The following is a 19,813-nucleotide window of genomic DNA, read 5'->3' as shown; positions in this document are numbered from 1 at the left end:
GAGAAAATTATATCACCATAGGCGATTCTTCAGATATTTTTTAATTCATTAGCAACTGTTTATACTATACTATATGGTTTTAATTTTTTTTACAATTAAATTTTCCGTTATTTTTAATGTCTATAATTTATATACGACCTGGTTTTAACTCTTAACAAAGCGTTAGGTTTCTTTCATAATGTAAAAAAATCGATTTTTTTCAAAATGAAATTTAATATGATCATAAACCGAACAATCACAACAGACAACATTACTTTGACAGAAGATCGATAGGGCGACTAACGGATAAAAGGTTCAAAAGAGTTTTTTTTTTTTTAAGTATTTTATTATAAAATCGGACATAATTGTGCTAATATAACAATGACGGCTGATAAATTAGTTCAAGCTAATAACTTCGCGGTGAGATTAAAGGCTGACGGCTCAGAGAAGGACTTGAATGACTTACACAAAGTTAAGGAAGAATGCCAAAGTATTTTGTCGGATTTGAATGAGAAAGCAAAGGGGACATTCGCCCTTAATGTTCTCTGTATATTGTGCAGGTTCGTATTCGCACTATACTACTACTTCGTATCTACTTTTGGGGAAAAACTTTAATTACGCCTTTAATTCACATTCGAAAATTCACGATTCAACACAAAATGGTGTACATCTCTTATTGACGTAAAGTTGATTCGACAACTTGTTGTTAAATAATGCTCTAGACCTGAAAAGAACAGGCGAATCATCGGAATTATTTCAGTTTTAAAGAATTTTAAAAAATTACTTTTTTATTTGTAGATTTAATAGATTTATTACAATTGCCTGGTGGTGATCACATCATTTCCAAGTTGTGCTATCTTCCATGAATCCATTGATAGTTAAGCACACAAGCAGTTGTTTCATTTGTTTTATCTATCAATAAGAGAATACTGAACATTACATTGAATCCTATAGTAAGAGTACATAAATTTCTTATAGAAAAATATATTATATACAAAACTGTCATCAAAAAGTTAATTGAATTTGTTTATAAAATGTAAATCATTTATTTATTCATCTGAATCAGTTTCACCCCTACAAAGTAATCTCCATCAGTTAAAACTCATTTTGCATACATATTTACCCAGTTCTTGATACAGTATATATATATATATATATATATATATACTTTCCAGTATATCCTTGAAGATCAATTCTGTTATTATCTCCTTAAATATGGTGTCACCACTTTGGCAATTTAAGTTTGCTGGATAGCAAAAAATTGTATAAAGCCAAATCAGTCAAATACAGTGGTTGCTGAATGACATGAGTCAAGATTTTGAAAAAAAAAGTTGTGAAGAACTAATGCAGTATGACATTGAGGAATTGAGATTTGATGCATTTGTGACACAAAACTTACTTCAAAATGGTTTAAGTCAAGACAAATGATATTCCTACACTATCAGTGAGTTTTTTGATTATCAAGGCACAATTGTCAAGCACCAAATCTTAATTTTCTTTGTAAATGCCTTCATAGGTTTTGATCACAGTAGTATAACTTTTAGTTGAGTATTAAGTATGCATTGAGCTGCTTATATATACATATAAGCTACCAAAAACGCCTTATTTGCACACAGGCAGTATATCAATCTTACACATCCATTAAATCTATTTAGCATGTTGATGATACACTGCTTCTATTTGCCAAACCAATGGTTTGTCTATATTTCTCCTCATTACTGATTCAATATGAGTGGAGAAGTTCTGAGACTAGCAACCATTTCATCAAGGCTTTGCCAATGAGATCTGAAGTAAGAGATAATGTTTCACTGCATGCTCCTGTCTCTGTGAACAGTGTTGGCGATCCAAGGTAGGGTAAGCAGCCTTAGATTGCCGAGTAGTCCATACTGCCAGAGATATGATGAGGTCAGCTTTCTGCACACTTTGTGGGAGCGTCAAATGTAGGATCTGTAATGTTATGCCTTAGTTAGTTTATTATAGTTAACAGGCCCTTCTGTTCCATGAACTCATGTCCAAAGTAGCTGTAAGCATCAACATCTTGTGAAACAATACAAATAGCAGTCACCACGTTCTCCAGAAACTTTTAACATGTACCTTTCAGAGTGATCAAACTTAGAAATATTTGTGATGAAGACTGTTGGTTACTATAAAATATGTTCATGTAAAATTTCGTTTATTTTAAAACTATTAGGAACTTGGAGAAAGTGCCAACATGGTGCAAGAAGATAGACAACAAGGTTCTACTGGAGCTGGCAGTAGACTTCGTCAGATTGACACGAGGGTTGAACAAACCGGAGCAAGTGCAAACACTGGCATGTGTGTTTCACATACATAGATATATTGTTAGATTGGTGAGTCTATTTTACTGTAAATAACGTCCAAAAGGTTTAAAAGGGTGAATGCATGTCTAAAAATTATGAGAAAAATTATTTTAAAAATTCAGATTACTACTTATATAAAAATGAGTTATTTATGTAATAGATTTAAGTGTTATCTTGCGGAAGTTCATCCTAACAAAGAAAGGGACTAATATATAGCTACTTCCGCTATGCAGCAATAGTCGTGCAATGTTCACCGCCTGCCAGCCTGCAGATAAATGTGCAGACCACAAACAATGCGGAACACAACTACCACTGTTAATTCACTTTATACACATTTCACAATACCGAGTGTTTGGCACTGGTCTATGTAATATCTCCTGAGGATGCTCCATGGAGGGGCCTTACTGCTGTATAGCGGGAGTCCCTTTCTAAATTAGTTATTGTTTACTATCTATCAGTAGATTAAGTACTAATAGAAGATATTGGCCTGTTGCATTATAATACAAAAAATAAATAATGTGTTAATTTACAAACTTTAAAATATGCATACACTCTTTACACACTTTCACAATCATCCTGTATATTATAAAATGGTGAATCGCATGCTTGTGTGAAAAGATATGAACTGCAATAAACCAATAACTTATGATGTTAGAATGCTATGTATTGTACTTCCATGTAATGTTTCTGAATCATCATGTAACAATTTTTTTAAAAAAACTAAAATGTATAGGATTTTTTATGTGATAAAGCCGGCTGAAAAAAAAATGAAGGAATGAATTGCTAAGACTAGTGTATTAAGGATATTAGTGAAAACGACTACCAGAAATGTGATCTTTTATCAGACCAGGGCGCATTTGGAATGTTTAAGGATGCTCTTAGCTATATAGCTCAAATAGATTCTAGTTCCTATAAAATAGGACTTTCTACCTACCATTGGATATTGACTTCTCCTGTACAAAAAGACTGGTAAGAGACATTCTGAATCCAGCATTTACCAACAACAAAGTCAACTGTCCTCCTTGTGGGTAAATGTCCATCCCTATGCTTGTCCATGGTCTTCAATCCGAAACTTGAAGGCTCCAGCGGCTTTATGTTGAACTTGCTGAAACACTGACTTCATACAGACCTAATTCCCATGCGCTACTAGAAACAGAGCTTACCAATGAGGCCAGAAGTGAGATCATGTTTCAGTACCCTAGGTCATCATGGTCTGTGGTCTCCATTACAAAATGATGCCATTGTAGATGTCATCCATCATTGTTCACTGTTATTGATCCTAAATGTATAATAATGTGAACAAATGATTAAGAAACTGTGTTATAAATATGTTAAGGAAGCTTCTATTTAAAGATTTAAAACATAAGCAATTTTTTTTCCAGAACTCTCCTTTACCACCAGAGTTAATTCTAAAACTCTCTTATATGCCATTTGAAGTAACCAAAGATAATTTACTGGGGGAGTATTACAAAACCTACTGGAGTATATTAGGGGATAGGTTCGCTTATATAGAGAAAATGAAGTCTAGACTCGCTTTTGCCAAACTGTTACCAAAGTTAACGGAAGATATTTTAACTGTAACTACTATATATGATCCTGTTCAGTTTTGTAACAATATATTATCGTTTATTATTAAGAAATTACATATATTATTTAGCAATACATGTACAAGAGATTTGAACGGAGTATATTTAAACATTTTTGAACATATCTCTAAGAAGGATAATTTGAAAATGTTCAAAAAAATCAGCGATAAAGATGCATTCGATTTGTACATGAAGTTTAATGAATGCTTGTATGTTATAATAGAAAATAACTCTAAAGTAAATTTTGAAGATTGCAACATTGACTATATTGTTAGATTTATGGTATCTATCTTGGGACATAATACAGGTATATTCCATTGCTTTCAAACTGTTTATTCAAATTGCTTCAGTTGTGTGTTCAAGAATAAAGTGACTTTGGGGTATTTGGAGACGATATTACAAGGTCTTCAATCATCATGCGAGGCAGCGGAGGAGCTTGGATATTTAAAACCGATGTACCTCTCATATCCATATATAGCTCAATTATTAAGACTCTACATAGAATATAATATATCTAATTCTTCGATTATTAATTGGAAAGATAGTTTTGATGCAACAGTACAGGAGCACTGTTTTAAAATTATATTGTTTATTATAACAAAACTGAACAAAACTGAGCCGGTGACAAAATGTAACAATTGCAAAGTGAACACGAGCTTGCATGACGGTTTACGTCTAACATTCGTAACCAAACAAGTGATAATAACATCTGTAAATCAAGAAATGGATATATCGCACACACTTCCATCTTTTTTTGCAATAGTCGAGATGCAATATAAAATTTTGACAGAATTACGCAAACTCGGGTGTTATAACAGCGGAACATGCCTCCAAAAGTTACAAACGGACATACATAACACAGCGATAGCTTTAAACAAAGCCAAATATTATAAATATTCAATTAAACTATTCAATATATATATCAAGAGTGAAATAGCAAACATGAAGAATGACGCAGAATTCAAAAACATTGCAAGAGCTTTATACAATAAAGGAATAAGCGAATTGGATTGTAAGTTGTACAGTGAAGCAGTCAATAGTGCATATTTAAGTCTGGTTTTCTCCGGAGAAGATGGTATGAGTACAGACAAGCAAATGAGTCTGGTTATGGAAATAAAAGCAAAAGAGTTAAAGGAAGGAGAAAGTAAAAATAGAGATGAACAGAATAGCTTGCAGCTTATGAGTGTATTGACTTCATGCAAGATGTTAGCGGAGAGCAATGTATATGGAAATTTGAAGCCATACTTTTCTACTCTGAGTTTTTGGTAAGAATTTTAATTTTGTTAATAACTTTTGGAGAACTAAACATTTTATTTTCTTATTTACGAACAGCCTTTCGCTTCCCATAATGTGACATCTCATTCAACAATCTAGGTTCAGTTCAGACTGAACCAATTCCTTAAGGTTTAAACGGATTACACTTTCATTTGTGTTCATCACTTGCTGAGAAGTTCTCATGACATGGAATGTTTATAAGCCTTTCAGGATTTTTCAATTAGTTTGTATACTTTCGACATTTTCAATTATTTGTGAACTTCTGTATTTTTTATAAACCATGGAGGCACATCGTTTTAATGTTAGAGTGGCTAGTCGACCAGAATTTTATATGAAAGAACTAAAAAATTAAATAATTTTAATAAAAGAATTGAAAAAGTTAAATAAATAATTTTATTATTGTTTCCAGTTCACTACTGAAACATGAGTTTTCTAAGTACGCAAAGCTCTGGCCTTCAGTTGTTCCGATAGCTGGGGTCTGGATCTCCTTGAACCAGTTGCTGAAAGGAGACTACGAATCGTGGATGTCAGGTAGAGAAAATATTTACTAATATCATATTTATTTCAAATGAAGGATGCCCACGGCTGGATGTAGACCACCCAATTGTTTCTCTCTATGATCAGGTAGAAGTGGTCTACATCTAACACTTTCCAATTCCCTTGACTAGGTTGTCTATCGATTTTGTGGGTGGAGGTGTACTCTGCCTGTCCCGTGTTGCATAAAATGATACGAAGTAATAGCAATAAATTTAAAATATACTAAACTTGAAATGTATTAATGATTTTTTTTCAAATGTGAAGAACAAGAGAATGAGTAAATGAATTATGTGAGAATGATAGATAGTTTGAATGATGAAAGAAAGCAGAGAAATGATGTGAAGGATTAGAGGGAGAGGGTAAAAATGAAAAAATTATTGTAAAATGTCCCAAAAATTAGATCAATGAGACCAACACTGCCACTTAACTTGCCATCCATGCTATGTCAGTTAATTTCATTCGTTTATAGATCTGAAAAACTTGATCAAAGCCTTTACTATAGCTCCTGTGACTGAAATCCTTCCAATGAGACCTTGATGACGAGTTTGTATAAAGTAAACAATAATTATTTTTAATATATAGTAATATGAACCTTGAAAACGATTTTTCTTTCTATATTGCAATAATGTTGTTCATTACTTCTAAAATCATTGTTTTTTGTATAAGGTGTACCATACACTAATGTACATTTACCTATAAAGCCTTTGCATCTATAACAAATTATATATTTGTTGTTTAAAACTATATATTTGTCTCTGTTCAGATCAATTCCAGCATTTTAAAAATTTATTAAACGAACAGTCATTTTCAAATTAGAGAAATTTTTTTTTTACAGTATTAAATGCTACAGGTAACTTTTATAATGCAAGCCTACTGAGATGTAAAGCCTATATATATATTATAAGCTTTTACATGAATAACCAATCATCCTGTATGTTACAGTGGAAAAAAAAGAAACAGTGTTACGGAGCATGTTTGAAGTAATGCTTCAGACCCCAGCTGTGGTCAGGAATATCCATTGTGAACATTACAAGGCTGTTCTCACCGAGGTCTTGCAGAAACTTGATGAAGAACCTGTAAGTGACATTGGATTGACATTATTCTCATTATTTCAACTGTTCGACATGGTTGTTCACTACTGGACATGACATCTCCCATAGATTTCTAACTGACCCGAGTGGAAGTGGCTTGCATCCGACGTCTTCCACGTGTTTGGACATCCTAGGCTGTGCTTGCAAGGACGCGTCTTCCCTCCAGAACCTGAAGACTCCAGGGTTCATTAGCTGGACTAAGACTAAGAGCCCCCGGTGATTGCTGCCCAATCCCGTCTCCTTGGCATTCACAATTTACCATCAATTCGGCACAATGCGTTTTCCGCTTGGAGAGTAAGGGAACATGTGGGCGCTCTCCGTGGTCCATAACCCACATCTACTAAGACGATGGCATCATGATGGTGTACGCTGAAGGTAGTTCTCATTATCCTCAGATGGAGCCATTGTGACCTTTTATCCAATGCAATGTGATAAGGTTCTGTACCTCAAGATAACATTTCAGTTATTTTCAGTCGAGTGACCCGGAGACAAGAATAGTGCAAGCCAGTCTACTGTTCCTTCAAACGGAGTATGACATTGCGGATGCCATGCAGAAGTATGGCTGGAAACCTGAAAATCCAGTAAGTTAATATTTATTAATTCTATTGTTAGTGCATTACGTTCAATTATTAATTGCATACGAGAATGTGTTGACTAAAAAATATATAATAACTATTTAACAAGTAAAACTAATTGTAACTTTGATGAATGGTGGTTAAGATAAGATGATGTTATTGATAGGAAAAGTTTAGCCTTACTCAAACAGACTCCTCGAGGAGTCCCAGCAAACCTTTGAAGTCGGTGATATGAAATGGGTAGCCCTGTATAGTGCTACCTTCATATACTTTGTACACCAATACCTCACTTTGTGTCGTGGTAACCTTTTAAAAAAAACACGACGCAAAGTGAATTAAGATTCTCTGCAGCAAACTATGTAAAGATCGAAGATAGGTTCTAAGGCCACGAAAATACAACTTTTTAAAAAGAAAATTGAACAAAGTAAACATTTAAAAAACAAAAGTAAAATAACTCTGCCAATAAATAAATTTGAATAATATTTACCCTTTTTGTAATCAGAAATAGCACGTAAAAATTGATAGAAAAAGCACAACACACTACATTACAACACTACGTAATTGAAACTGAACTCTTAAAATTAGCAAAACAAAGTTAAAAAGAAGACTGTATTCAAATTGCGTTGATTTCTTAGAAAGGGAAGCCCCCGAGTTTTAATGGAATGGCGCAATTAGAAACGAAAATGTAGCCATCTATCAGAAAAAAAATTAAAGACTCTAACCCAAACCAACGCAACCTTGAAATTCTAACGACGCACAATGAAAATTAGTCCCAATTAAGCAGCGACGCAGCTTCGAAAAGAAGGCAAAACGAAACGACGCAAAGCGAGGTATTCGTGTAGTGTGTTCAGCATTCTCGTCTTCCTCGAAAAACGCCTTGCACAGAGGACTGTATGTAACACGAAACAGATATATGTCACAAAGACAACGTCACTTCCACTGACTCAGAGAAATTAATTTCCTATAAGTGTTAAATAATTTAATTGTTTCTACAATAATTTTAAAGTCAGACTAGTTTCATAACCGTCAACATTTCAGCTAAGTCTTTCCCAAAGATTTCCAATTAGCTGGTTTGAATCAGCTTGTATCCAGTGTCTGCATTGTGGGTCCTTAGTCTCCACTGTGTCTTAGGAACCAAGCGACTATTCATTGGCCACATATTGCCAATCCACTGAGCTTTCGTTTATTGATATCCTTATTATCTAATGGATTCAGGCGTTATTTTGCGGAAGTCTATCCTAAGTAAGAAAAGACCAATATATAGCTACTTCCGCTATGTAGCAGTGGTCGTGCAATGTTCACCGCCCGCCAGCCCGCTAAACAATGCAAAACACAACTACCACTGTTAATTCACTCAACACTTGTTTCACTCCTCCGCTATCTTGTTTAGGAACAGGGGACTTACAATTTATAATTAAATATTTCTCTTACTTCTTTTAATTTCTTTACTCTTCGGTCTTTAAAATACTTCACAAGATCTTACATACTCAACTATTTTCAGTTTCCTCCTTTTCATCACCTTTCATCCTTCACATCACCTGTCAAACGTCACAGGTATTGGGTTTCTTATCATTTTTTTATCACAGTTTATTTAGTGCTTAAACTATTTACACTATCTGAATTTGTATATTTTAATACAGTTGGTATCGCATTTGATTTTTATTTTTTCTTTTGTTTATAATTTTACTTTTTATCTTTCACTGTTTTACCATTTACTGAGTAAGTAAATGACTAATATATAGCTACTTCCGCTATGTAGCAGTAGTCGTGCACAACTATCACCATTAAATCACTCAACACGTGTTTCACCCCTCCACGGGGCATCCTCAGGAGTTATGTTACACCGATTAGTGCCAAACACAGAGTGAGTTCAGTCCGTCGCCGCTTTGTTATTTATATGCCACCTCCTCCCCTACTACCACTCAAAGTCACGTAACCGATCACATGGGCTATTTTTATTATACTTATTATATAACCTTATTGCTGATTCAATGTTGTAAATAAATGTTGAGTATTGAGTTCTCTGTCTCGTTGAGAGCAACTGTAAGTTTGTATTATAATGAAGCATTAATTACATATTTAATATGTTTTTATTTATAAAACTAATCTTTTTCCAGATCACAGATCCTGACCTGATGACGGTCACTAGGACATTGCCCCAGGAGCATCGTGCCCTGCGATGCGCTCTCCAGGCCGTGAAGATTTTGACAGAAGTTCTGCCTGACTTGGATATGGGTTAGATTAACATTTTCTTATGACATTACAACAGAAACAAACACAGCGGGACTATATTTTAAATCCAATATGCAGTCACCAATGATGGGTCTCATAAGAAAGCTGAAGGTTATGTGTGGAACAATGGGTTATGGTAGGTGTTTCACTGCGATATAGGATCATAAATGAGGAGATCCGCAGAAGAATCCATCTATCGTCTTTCACAAAAAAAGTCCTTTTACAGTGTAAAGGATTAAGTAAAAATAAAGTTGTGGATTGAAATACTTGGGAATAAGGATACTGTGAAAGAGATCACTGAAAGAAAACCAGCCTTAGAACAGACATAACTTGTTTGGTTGCCTCCTATAGGAGTTCAACATGATTGTAGCTGCTATCTGTCTGTACTCTTCTTCTGTTCTTCTCATGATGTAGACAATGTTCAGTGGCATCGGTTCTGTGTTTGGAGTACACCCATACCTCACTTTGCGTCGTGGTTACGTTCCAATAAAACACGACGCAAATTGTAACGCCGCAAAGTAAATTAAGATTTTCTATAGCAAACCATGTAAAGATCGAAGAGAGGTTCCAGGGTCACAAAAATACTAATTTTTAAAAAGAAAATTGAGCAAAGTAAACATTTGCCAATAAATAAATTGGAAATTTTTTTAACTTTTAAAAAAAAAACTACACGTAAAAATTTATATAAATTTATTGTTCTCTTTTAAAAAAAGCACAACACACTACGTAATTGAAACTGAACTCTTAAAATTAGCAAAACAAAGTGAAAATAAAACTGCATTCAAATTGCGTTGATTTTAGTTAGAAATGGAATCCCCGAGTTTTAATGGCATGGCGCATTTAGAAACAAAAGTGCTGCCATCATTTAGAAAAAAAAAGAAAATTACAAAAAAATATTATAGACTCGAACCCCAAAACAACGCAACCCCGAAAATCTAACGACGCGCAGTGAAAATTAGTACTAATTAAGCAGCGACGCAACTTCGAAATAAACGCAAAACGAAACGACACAAAGCGAGGTATTGGTATATATGTTGAAATACCTCATAAAATTATTAATCATTAGCTCTTGGACTATAAAATATTTTTACATTGTTCCATCATCATGTCTCTGCAAGGCATAGGACACTCCCCTCCCCCAATATCGGAAAGGTGACCAATCTTGCGATAGTTGCATTTAGACTTTCTGCTACTACGTCGTAGGTATGTTGGGCCAAGCAGCTTCTGCTGTACTCCTGGTCAAATTTAAGAAACCATTCGCACCCTATCAGCAGACAACCTTATTATTGAACACCAGTTATTGAAACCTTACAACTTTTAACTCTATTACTTGATAGGAGAATCTGGTTCCTCTCGACCAGATATATTGTCTCCATTGGTATAGCATCAGGTAATAATTTTAGGAGTTGTTAGAAAGGGTCCTGATCATCGATTCTTACAGTTGCAGTGTCTCCGTTACTGAAACACAGTCTGCAGCTTGCCGAGGTGTTTGTGCAGCAATTGCTGAATATGAAACGATGTGTCCAGGCCTTACAGCTGGCACATGTCTGCTGCAAGCTTGCTCAGCGTCTCGACGACACGTGAGTAACCAAAACTCACATAAATTGAACACTATCGACGTCAAGATCATTCCAGGTCTACATGGCTAATAATAATTTAAACGTAGTTGAAAGAAGTCATCATCGTTTTAGCAGTAAAACTTCTGGACATAGGCCTTCGGCAAAGATTCCCAAAAGGGACAGTTACAAGCTGCCTTCATCCTACGTCTTCCGACAAACTTAACGAGATGGGTGGAGGTGCTGCCACTGCGCCTGCAGAAAGAAACTTGGTCTCCACTTCAGAACCAGATCCCAGGTCACAATGGACTTTCTTTTTTGCAACTATGCCAGGCTATATTGATTATGTTGTAAGAATTATTGTGATGTTTATGTGTGTTTTAATAATAAGGGATCTTCAGAGATAGTTCCATGTGAACCCTGAAATTGTGAAATCCAGTTGAAGATAATGAAGTCAATGGAATTTCGCCACGTCACCTGGTTTTAGGTCAAGTCACAAATGATGTTCACAGGGAGGCGTACCTGCGCAGTGCGGGGGTGCTGCTGCAGAGAGCAGCGAGGTGCGAGGACCAGCTGGAGCACATCGCGGCGTCGGCAATTTCTCGCTGGACCGAGCTGGTGCGCAGTGGCCGCGGTCTGGAGACGGCGCTGGTGTTCGCTTGCGACCTGGCCGTGAGTTGCATACTTCTACGTATAGGGCTCCCATAAATCAACGTCATCACAATTCGAGTGCCGGTCTGGCGTTAAAATCAGGGAAGAGACCAAAGACTACTTCCTCTCAAACTGCAAAGAAATAATTATAAAAGTAATTAACAAAAATAAAAGTTAAAGAAAATTAATACAAATGTAAATAGAAAATAAGAAACGTTAATGTGATATGTGATATATATAATGTGATATTAATGTGAAGCGAAAAAAAAACAACGTAAATAAACAGAAATAAAATTACAAAATGTTAATGTGTAACAAGAGAGGAATGAAAGGTCACAGAGCGAAAGAGAATGAAAGAAGTAATGTGGAAAAAAACCGAATGAAAGATCTTAAGATGTATAAATGAAGAGTAAGAAAATAAAAAAGATTGTGAAAAACTAAATAAATTAAAACAAAAAGTCCCTGTCCCACACCAGTTAGGGGGTACGAGAGGCTCCCAATAGCGGGGGACATTAAAAAAAAAACAAAAAAAACGTCATCACAATGTTCATTGAAAAAAAATTATATACAGGATGCTTGGTAAACGAGGTATTGGTGTATTAAAATTCACTCACTGATATCACTGTTGGGCATCTTTTTTTTAAAATAGCTACCTTCCTGCCATTATTTACAATAAAAGTTTTTTACAGAATTTTGTTATTTCCATTCTACTCTATTATTGTTCTTAAAGTCTTTCATTCATTCTTCTATTGTCTTTCTCAATCTCTTTCATTCATTTTCATACCTTATTATCTTTTATACATTGCCTCTCTTCATTTGCCTTCTATACAAAATTCTTTAGCATTCGTATATTTTTATTTTTCATCTGTATTTTGCAATCTATTTTAAAGATAGATATAAAGACCATAATATTATGTTTCAGATGCACTATGAAAGGTGTGGGTCGACGGCGACGGCGGCGCGGCTGCTGCGGTGGTCGCAGGCGCGTCTGCTGGCAGCTTCTGGTGAAGAAACTCCCTCGCGTGAGTCCATTTTTCTCTCACACGTTAGTGGAATGGAACATCTACCTTGGAATACCACGGCTGCTGATGTTGAAAGGCTTTCGAGTGACGATCACGACCTGGTAGAGGCGACTTGGGGCAGAGTCCCCGGCGAGGTAAACCAAAGATATAATGAAGGTTATGAATCACTGGATGCGGGCAGTACAAGACCGATCATCGTGGAGATGTTTAGGAGTAGCGTATGCCTTACAGTGGACGTGTATTCTACCTTTAACCAATCACCCTGTAGTGATGATGAATATTGATAGTACAAGTGTTGCAGTGGAACTGGCGGTGGGTCGGTTGCTGGAGGCGGAGGCGCTGCGGGTAGGGCTTCGCCCCAACACTCTGTCCCGTGTCAACGCGGTGCAGAGGCACTACGTCGCCGTGACCAATAATGGTACGTCGTAACATCTTTTATATTAGAATTTATACGTGGTGCTCCGAAAGGCGCAGGGTCGGGGGAGGTTGGTTACATGTTGCTATTAACCTTTTAAGTGCCACGAGGACCGCCGGCTACCTCACGATACCCAACAATAGGTGCCGTGAGGGCCGCCGGCTACCTCACGATTTTTCATCTGTACATCTAAGGAATATTGTTTTTTTCCTACCCTCCGGTAATTATTAGCTTCATTAGGTACCTAGCAACTGGATCACGGGATGGTATACGAATTGCAGCATGTTTTAGAAGCGGTTACCATGGGTGCCAATGAGACCGCGGGCGGCCTCACTTTTTATATAAAATTTACATTAGAATATGTATATAGAAACCCTTCTTTGAATTCACAATTTATTCATATTTCAAAGCTGGCTTTGAAAACCTATCGTGTTTTCTGTGTTACAAAAACGTGACCCGCCGGCGACCTCATGGCACACCGAGTACTCTGTTGCGTTTAAGTGCCATGAAGGTCGCCGGCGGTCTCAGTACATAATGATATACATAATGTGTTATATTCATTCATAGAATGTAAAGATCCCAAATTTTCACATAAGGAAGGCCTACACTTGATATTTCCATTTGGCACCTGGGAAAGTCATGGCCAAAACAGCTTGGCAGTTAGAAGGTTAAATCCGTGGGGGTGGCGTACTACGAGCAGTGGACGTGATATGAATGAAATGATCAAACAGACAGTTGATAAATGCTGGGGGCAGGTTATAATTCTATTTTTACTGACGTGCGTGGGTAGACACCCTCCCCCCCCCTACCCAGGTAGACCGACACAGTAATCAAGGTCGCGGGAAGTAGGTGTACGCGGGCAGCGCAAGTGCGGTCACCGTTGCGACCTTTAGTGTGGAGAAGAATAACCAATCACCCTGGATGTTAAATGGATTTCCGTTCAGCTTGTATATCACATGAATTACCAATACTCAGGAGGATTGGTAATTCATAATACAATGGTCTCTAAAATTGAAACGCCGCAAAGTGAATTAAGATTTTCTATAGCAAACCATGTAAAGATCGAAGATACGTTCCAGGGTCACAAAAAACTACTTTTTAAAAAGAAAATTGAACAAAGTAAACATTTAAAAAACAAAAATAATATAACTCTGCCAATAAATAACTTACAATAATATTTACCCTTTTTTGTAACCAGAAACAACACGTAAAAATTTATATAAATTTATTATTCTCTTTTAAAAAAAGCACAACACACTACATAATTGAAAGTCTTAAAATTATCAAAACAAAGTAAAAATAAAACTTTTCAAATTGCGTTGATTTTAATTTAGAAAGGGAATCCCCGAGTTTTGATGGCGTGGCCTAATTAGAAACAAAAGTGTTGCCATTTTTTAGAAAAAAAAAATTAAAGACTCGAACCCAAAACAACGCAACCTCGTAAATCAATCAGTGAAAATTAGTACTAATTAAGCAGCGACGCAACTTCCAAAAACGCAAAACAGAACGACGCAAACCGAGGTATTGGTGTATTATGTTGAAAAACCTTCGGCTTTATTAAGTTATTGGTGTATTTTGATATCCCGTCCTGGGGGTAGGCGAAAAAAACGCAAAACGCACATATTACCAATGACTCTGTATGTAAGTACAGAGGCGCGGTGGTGCCCGCGCCGCCGTCGGGCGCTGGTGGTGCGCGGCGCGCTGTGCGCAGGCGCAGAGCTCGCCGTGCGGCTGTCGCGCTCGCTGCGGCTGTGGCGGCGCGCGCGCAGCTCCGCGGGGACTTCGCTGCAGATCGCCGGAGCCCTATGCGCAGCCACCCTGCACGCCGGCATCACTGACACCAACCACGAGGACGCACAGGTCACCACCATCTACTATATATTCATTTTACACTTTTTACAAATTGCATAATGGCGGACTTAATAGGCAGCTGAACTATATAATTACTTATAAACATACAGTAATACCCCGCTTTACGCGACCCCGTTATACGCGGTTTCACTATAACGCGAATTGCAAACTTCGCGCTCAAATGCCTCGAATTACGCGAAAGAGTGCGTATAAATATAATGTAGTCATCAACTTCTCTATGGCGTCTTGACCATCTGTCGAACAATTAGAAACGGTGTTGGGTGTTATGAACGTATTTTACAAGAACGTAAACAAAACGTTACCCAAAAGACAATAGATGTATTTTTCCGTAAAAAATAAAGAGTATGTATTGTATAAAGTGTTCCTAGAATTAAAGTGATTAATTAAAATGATTTGTATTTTTTTGTAATAATTTTTGACGTATGTTTAATCATAAACCTCGTTATACGCGAATTTCAGTTAACGCGATTTTTTTGGAACGTATCCCTCGCGTAAAGCGGGGTATTACTGTAATATGATTCATATATAGTATATGTATGCTATATATGTATCACTTTTGTGGGTGGTACAGTATTGTCTTACACACCCATGCAATATCTATAAGTTATTGTACAAAATTTTTAGTGATTATAGTGCACACTATATATATCTGCGTATCCCAACGTGGGGCCCACGTCCCACAGTTAAGCAATTTGATTGTTAGTGGGCGACAATTTGAAAATGGACTTTTGAATTTTGGAAAGTCTATATGAGACATGGCATATAAAAGGTTGTATTCAGGGTGGTCGAATTGTATATTTACCGCAGAAGTCTTTCCTAGTATTGTTGGTTGAACCTCTGTTTATATGTTCTCCTTCTATCGTGCTTTTATATTGAACCAATCAAGTTCTAATAAGTTCAAATTATTTTATGAATTGACCAATCAGCAAACGGTGTACATAGAAACTTGTCGAACGTATCTGTTAACAACTACGTGAGGATAAAAGGAAAGAATAAAAGAAATTAAGAAGAATGAAAGTGAGTGTAGAATAAAGATAAAACCATAAAAAAATTATTTGTAAATAAAGTCCCTGTCCCAAACAAAACAGGGGTACGGGAGGCTCCCAATAGCGGGGGCCATTAAAAAAAAAACAACTACGTGAGCCAAGTGACAATCGATCTTAATTATGTATACGTAAGGTCAGAATATGTTTGTTGTGTTAAATGCATAAAAGTTTTGATATGCCATACAATATTTAGTGGTGCACCATCTGAGTCTGTTGTCTATCATTGTGTGTTTTTAATCCTCGCAGCTTGAAGGTGATGTCAATATATGCAGCTCAATCTGATATTTAATTCTCAGGTGAAAATCGACAACCGCTTGAAACACATCCTGGGGTTGCAGCCGTCAAACGAAATTCAACCTTACTGCCAGAGCGAAGAAACTAAAACAGAACCGTTCACACCGAAGCAAACGCAAATAGAAACAATGCTTGACAGTGATGTGTTTAAAAAGACACAGACGAGTCCGTCGCTGCCGTGTATAACAATACCGGCTTTTAAAATGCCGGAATTTCTGACGCATCAAGATAAATGCCAATGCTACGCATGTGATACGCCGTACAGCTGGATATTGGCATTGCAGACCTGCGCCTTAGAGGCTTCGATGTACTATCGAAGTGGAGAGCACACTATCGCCAAGAACTACTTCGACGGAGCCTTCAGTGCTATGAAATTATGCGAAACTAAAGTTAACCTGCAAACAAACTCTGAACATTTCCATAAATACATAATTGATATCGTCAAACATGAATATATTAATGAAGTGAGAAACATTGAATTTGAAATGCTAATCGAATCAGGATATTTACAACTTACACTCGGCAACTATGAAATGTTAAATGAAAAGATTGAAAGACTAAATGAAATAATTAAAGAGACAAAAACAAACCAGTATGCCATTAACGAGTTCCACAATCTTCTCATAGCAGCTTCTAGACTGAAGAGAGTGCCAAATAAACAAGAAGAAGGTCTAGAAGAAGAATTTGAATCATTAAAACTAAGTCCGAATAAAGATATACTTAAAACACCAGAAACGAAATACGTTCTAATGAAGAATACAAATAAAGTTGTGCGCTGCGAAGAATTACCAATCAAACGGAAGGTGATAAAATTAAATCTAGACGATGGCGAAGATAAAGAAGTGATTAAAGAAAACAAGAGAACAGAGTTTAAAATACCAGTGCCGGTGACAGCGAAACCCGCGTTGGAGGCGATGACACCAAGACCGAAGATCATTGTCACTCCAGCAAACATTTCCACGCCCAGTTCCAAATCAACGGCCGAGTTCTTCACACCAATCGCGTCAACTCCGGAGCAGTTCTTCACGCCGGCGACATCAGTGAAGACATACTCCAGGAAGCGTAACATTGTGGTGAAGAATCTGGAGATCGAGTTCTCCACTCCTAAAGCAGTAGACAACAGAGAGAACAAAGTGAGTAGATTGTAATTCTATATCTGAATATTCCATTCTATTTTCTCGTATGAAGTTAGTGCTGTTAGCCTTGCGGCTCTTACAGCTTCATCGGTGGTGAGTTCACGGAATGGAGGGGTCTATACTATACTATACTATACTATACTATATATGAATGAATGTTTTCACTGGTTAGTATAGCGTTTTTTCAGTTGACGAACGGTAACGCGTAGTTATCAACTACTAGCTCCATCTATCGGCAGCGTCTGATTTATCATTCAACATTCATCATCAATTTAGACAAGACGTCCACTTCTGGGCATAAAGCCCTCAGTCTGCCTCCAGGGTCATCAGACGTCAAGCGACTGCAGGCTTGTCGATAAGACCTGAAGTGAGAGATCAAGTTTGCGTAACCAACTTTAAGTGATTCTGAATTTCATTTACTTTTGACGTTAATAATGATAGTTTGTATTGACAGCCTGTGAGACGAAGCCGTCGCGCGCCAAGCACAAGGCTGGGCAAGCTCTGAACTCGCACACTCCTGTACATCAACTGCTGGAACTTGAAGTGGCTCTGCTTCAGCTGCGCACAACTTCCACATGACGTGCCAAATGGCGGTACCAGTGACTACACCTGGAATCGACAGCTTAGTTTATAAAATGATTATTAAATATATCTATAGCCCATCACATGTGTTTTATTTATTAATATTTACATTTTCCATCCAATGTTTGACCCATTTACACATATTATGTTGGTGTTTAGTTAAATATAATATATGTATGCCAATACTTCACTTTGAGTCGTGGTTACATTCCGACAATAAAACACGACGCAAATTGAAACTACGCAAAGTGAATTAAGATTTTCTATAGCAAACCATGTAAAGATCGAAGATAGGTTCCAGGGTCACGAAAATACTACTTTTTAAAAAGAAAATTGAACAAAGTAAATATTTTAAAAAACTAAAATAAAATAACTCTGCCAATAAATAAAATAGAATAATATTTACTTTTTTTTGTAACCAGAAACAACACGTGAAAATTTAAATAAATTTATTCTTTTTTAAAAAAGCACAACACACTACGTAATTGAAACTGAACTCTTAAATTAGCAAAACAAAGTGAAAATAAAACTGTATTCAAATTGCGTTGATTTAGTTAGAAAAGGAATCCCCCGAGTTTTGACGGCATGGCGCAATTAGAAACAAGTGTTGCCATCTTTTGGAAAAAATAGAAAATTTAAAATAAATTAAAGACTCGAACTCAAAACAACGCAACCTGGAAAATCTAACGACGCGCAGTGAAAATTAGTACTAATTAAGCAGCGACGCAACTTCGAACAAAAACTCAAAACGAAACGACGCAGAGCGAGGTATTGGTGTAAGTCATTCACCTCGCGTGGTGTTATTGACGCTCGTGAACTTAGCAGACGGTGCAATCAACGAACTAGGTACAGGACAGAGATCTGCACAGCCTTCACCGACCCAGCGTCTGTCTGTTCTGTGCGCTGATTTTTACTACAATACGATTTATCCCTTCTTAACTATTAATATTTATAAACTCTTCAGAAACTTTGTATAGATATAACACTACTAGATATGCACTATATCTTTTTACATACATAGATGAACGAAAGTGACCGGCATAGTTTAGTGGATGAACAAGTGGGTGTGCCAGTGGAGATGGTATATTATAAAACGACGCTTTACTCAACAACAAAAGATATAAATGTTATTCTACTCACAATACTTTATTTTTAGCCAAAACGTGTTAAAGAAATATCTGTATCAAAGCCTAATTGAAATAAATGCACGAGATTTCTATTCAATACTTTACACACGTCGGGTTTGTCTAGTATTTCAGAAGCGAGCGGATGAATGGCAGGAGTTATGAGATAATAAATTAGTGAAAATTATAAAGAAATCTGTTTATTTCAATACAAATAAAACGGGTATAAAACACGGGACAGCAGCAATGGAGTCCAGCTATTGATTTCACTTGATCAGAGGCGAGCAGGTCATTCGCGTGGAGTTCTCGTACAACTTTCCTTACAAGCTTTTACTTTTTTTTTACTAAAAAGCTTGCAAAGATGCGACCAAAATATATATGACTTAGGGCTTACAATACCGAATCAAAAACTTAATACCGGTATTTGAAATTTGAAATACCGTGAATCCGGTATTATTAATAAAAAAATTACTAAATTTATTTTAAGAGAGCTACAGTTGCTATATTGACTTGTTAACA

General features: G+C 36.5%; 1 protein-coding gene across 1 annotated transcript; it reads left to right on the top strand.

Annotated features, from left to right (window-relative positions):
* Nucleotides 1-278: 278 nt before the first annotated feature.
* On the top strand, nucleotides 279-18,249 carry LOC137926299 (uncharacterized). Its single transcript, XM_068769898.1, has 14 exons — nucleotides 279-539; nucleotides 2,171-2,330; nucleotides 3,683-5,151; nucleotides 5,571-5,692; nucleotides 6,641-6,774; nucleotides 7,263-7,370; nucleotides 9,482-9,599; nucleotides 11,038-11,176; nucleotides 11,665-11,824; nucleotides 12,726-12,825; nucleotides 13,127-13,243; nucleotides 14,892-15,100; nucleotides 16,455-17,585; nucleotides 18,043-18,249. Exons 1-14 carry the CDS (start codon nucleotides 361-363, stop codon nucleotides 18,091-18,093), a joined length of 4,197 nt encoding a protein of 1,398 aa, XP_068625999.1. The 5' UTR covers nucleotides 279-360; the 3' UTR covers nucleotides 18,094-18,249.
* The last annotated feature ends 1,564 nt before the right edge of the window (nucleotides 18,250-19,813 follow it).

This window comes from Battus philenor, unplaced genomic scaffold (assembly GCF_028537555.1).
Source record: "Battus philenor isolate CCGP_79_NKW_IND1 unplaced genomic scaffold, ilBatPhil1.0.hap1 SCAF_29, whole genome shotgun sequence".
In the NCBI taxonomy this organism is placed as follows: domain Eukaryota; kingdom Metazoa; phylum Arthropoda; class Insecta; order Lepidoptera; family Papilionidae; genus Battus; species Battus philenor.
Note: the sequence above shows the minus strand (reverse complement) of the source record. Positions and strands in the feature narration are given on the sequence as shown.

Bases quoted from the DNA above. Each gene is read 5' to 3' on its own strand.
- LOC137926299 (XM_068769898.1), top strand. From the start codon at position 361: ATGACGGCTGATAAATTAGTTCAAGCTAATAACTTCGCGGTGAGATTA. The intron at 9,600-11,037 runs GTTAGATTAACA...CGATTCTTACAG, and splicing joins TCTGCCTGACTTGGATATGG to TTGCAGTGTCTCCGTTACTG. The intron at 11,825-12,725 runs GTGAGTTGCATA...ATTATGTTTCAG, and splicing joins TGTTCGCTTGCGACCTGGCC to ATGCACTATGAAAGGTGTGG.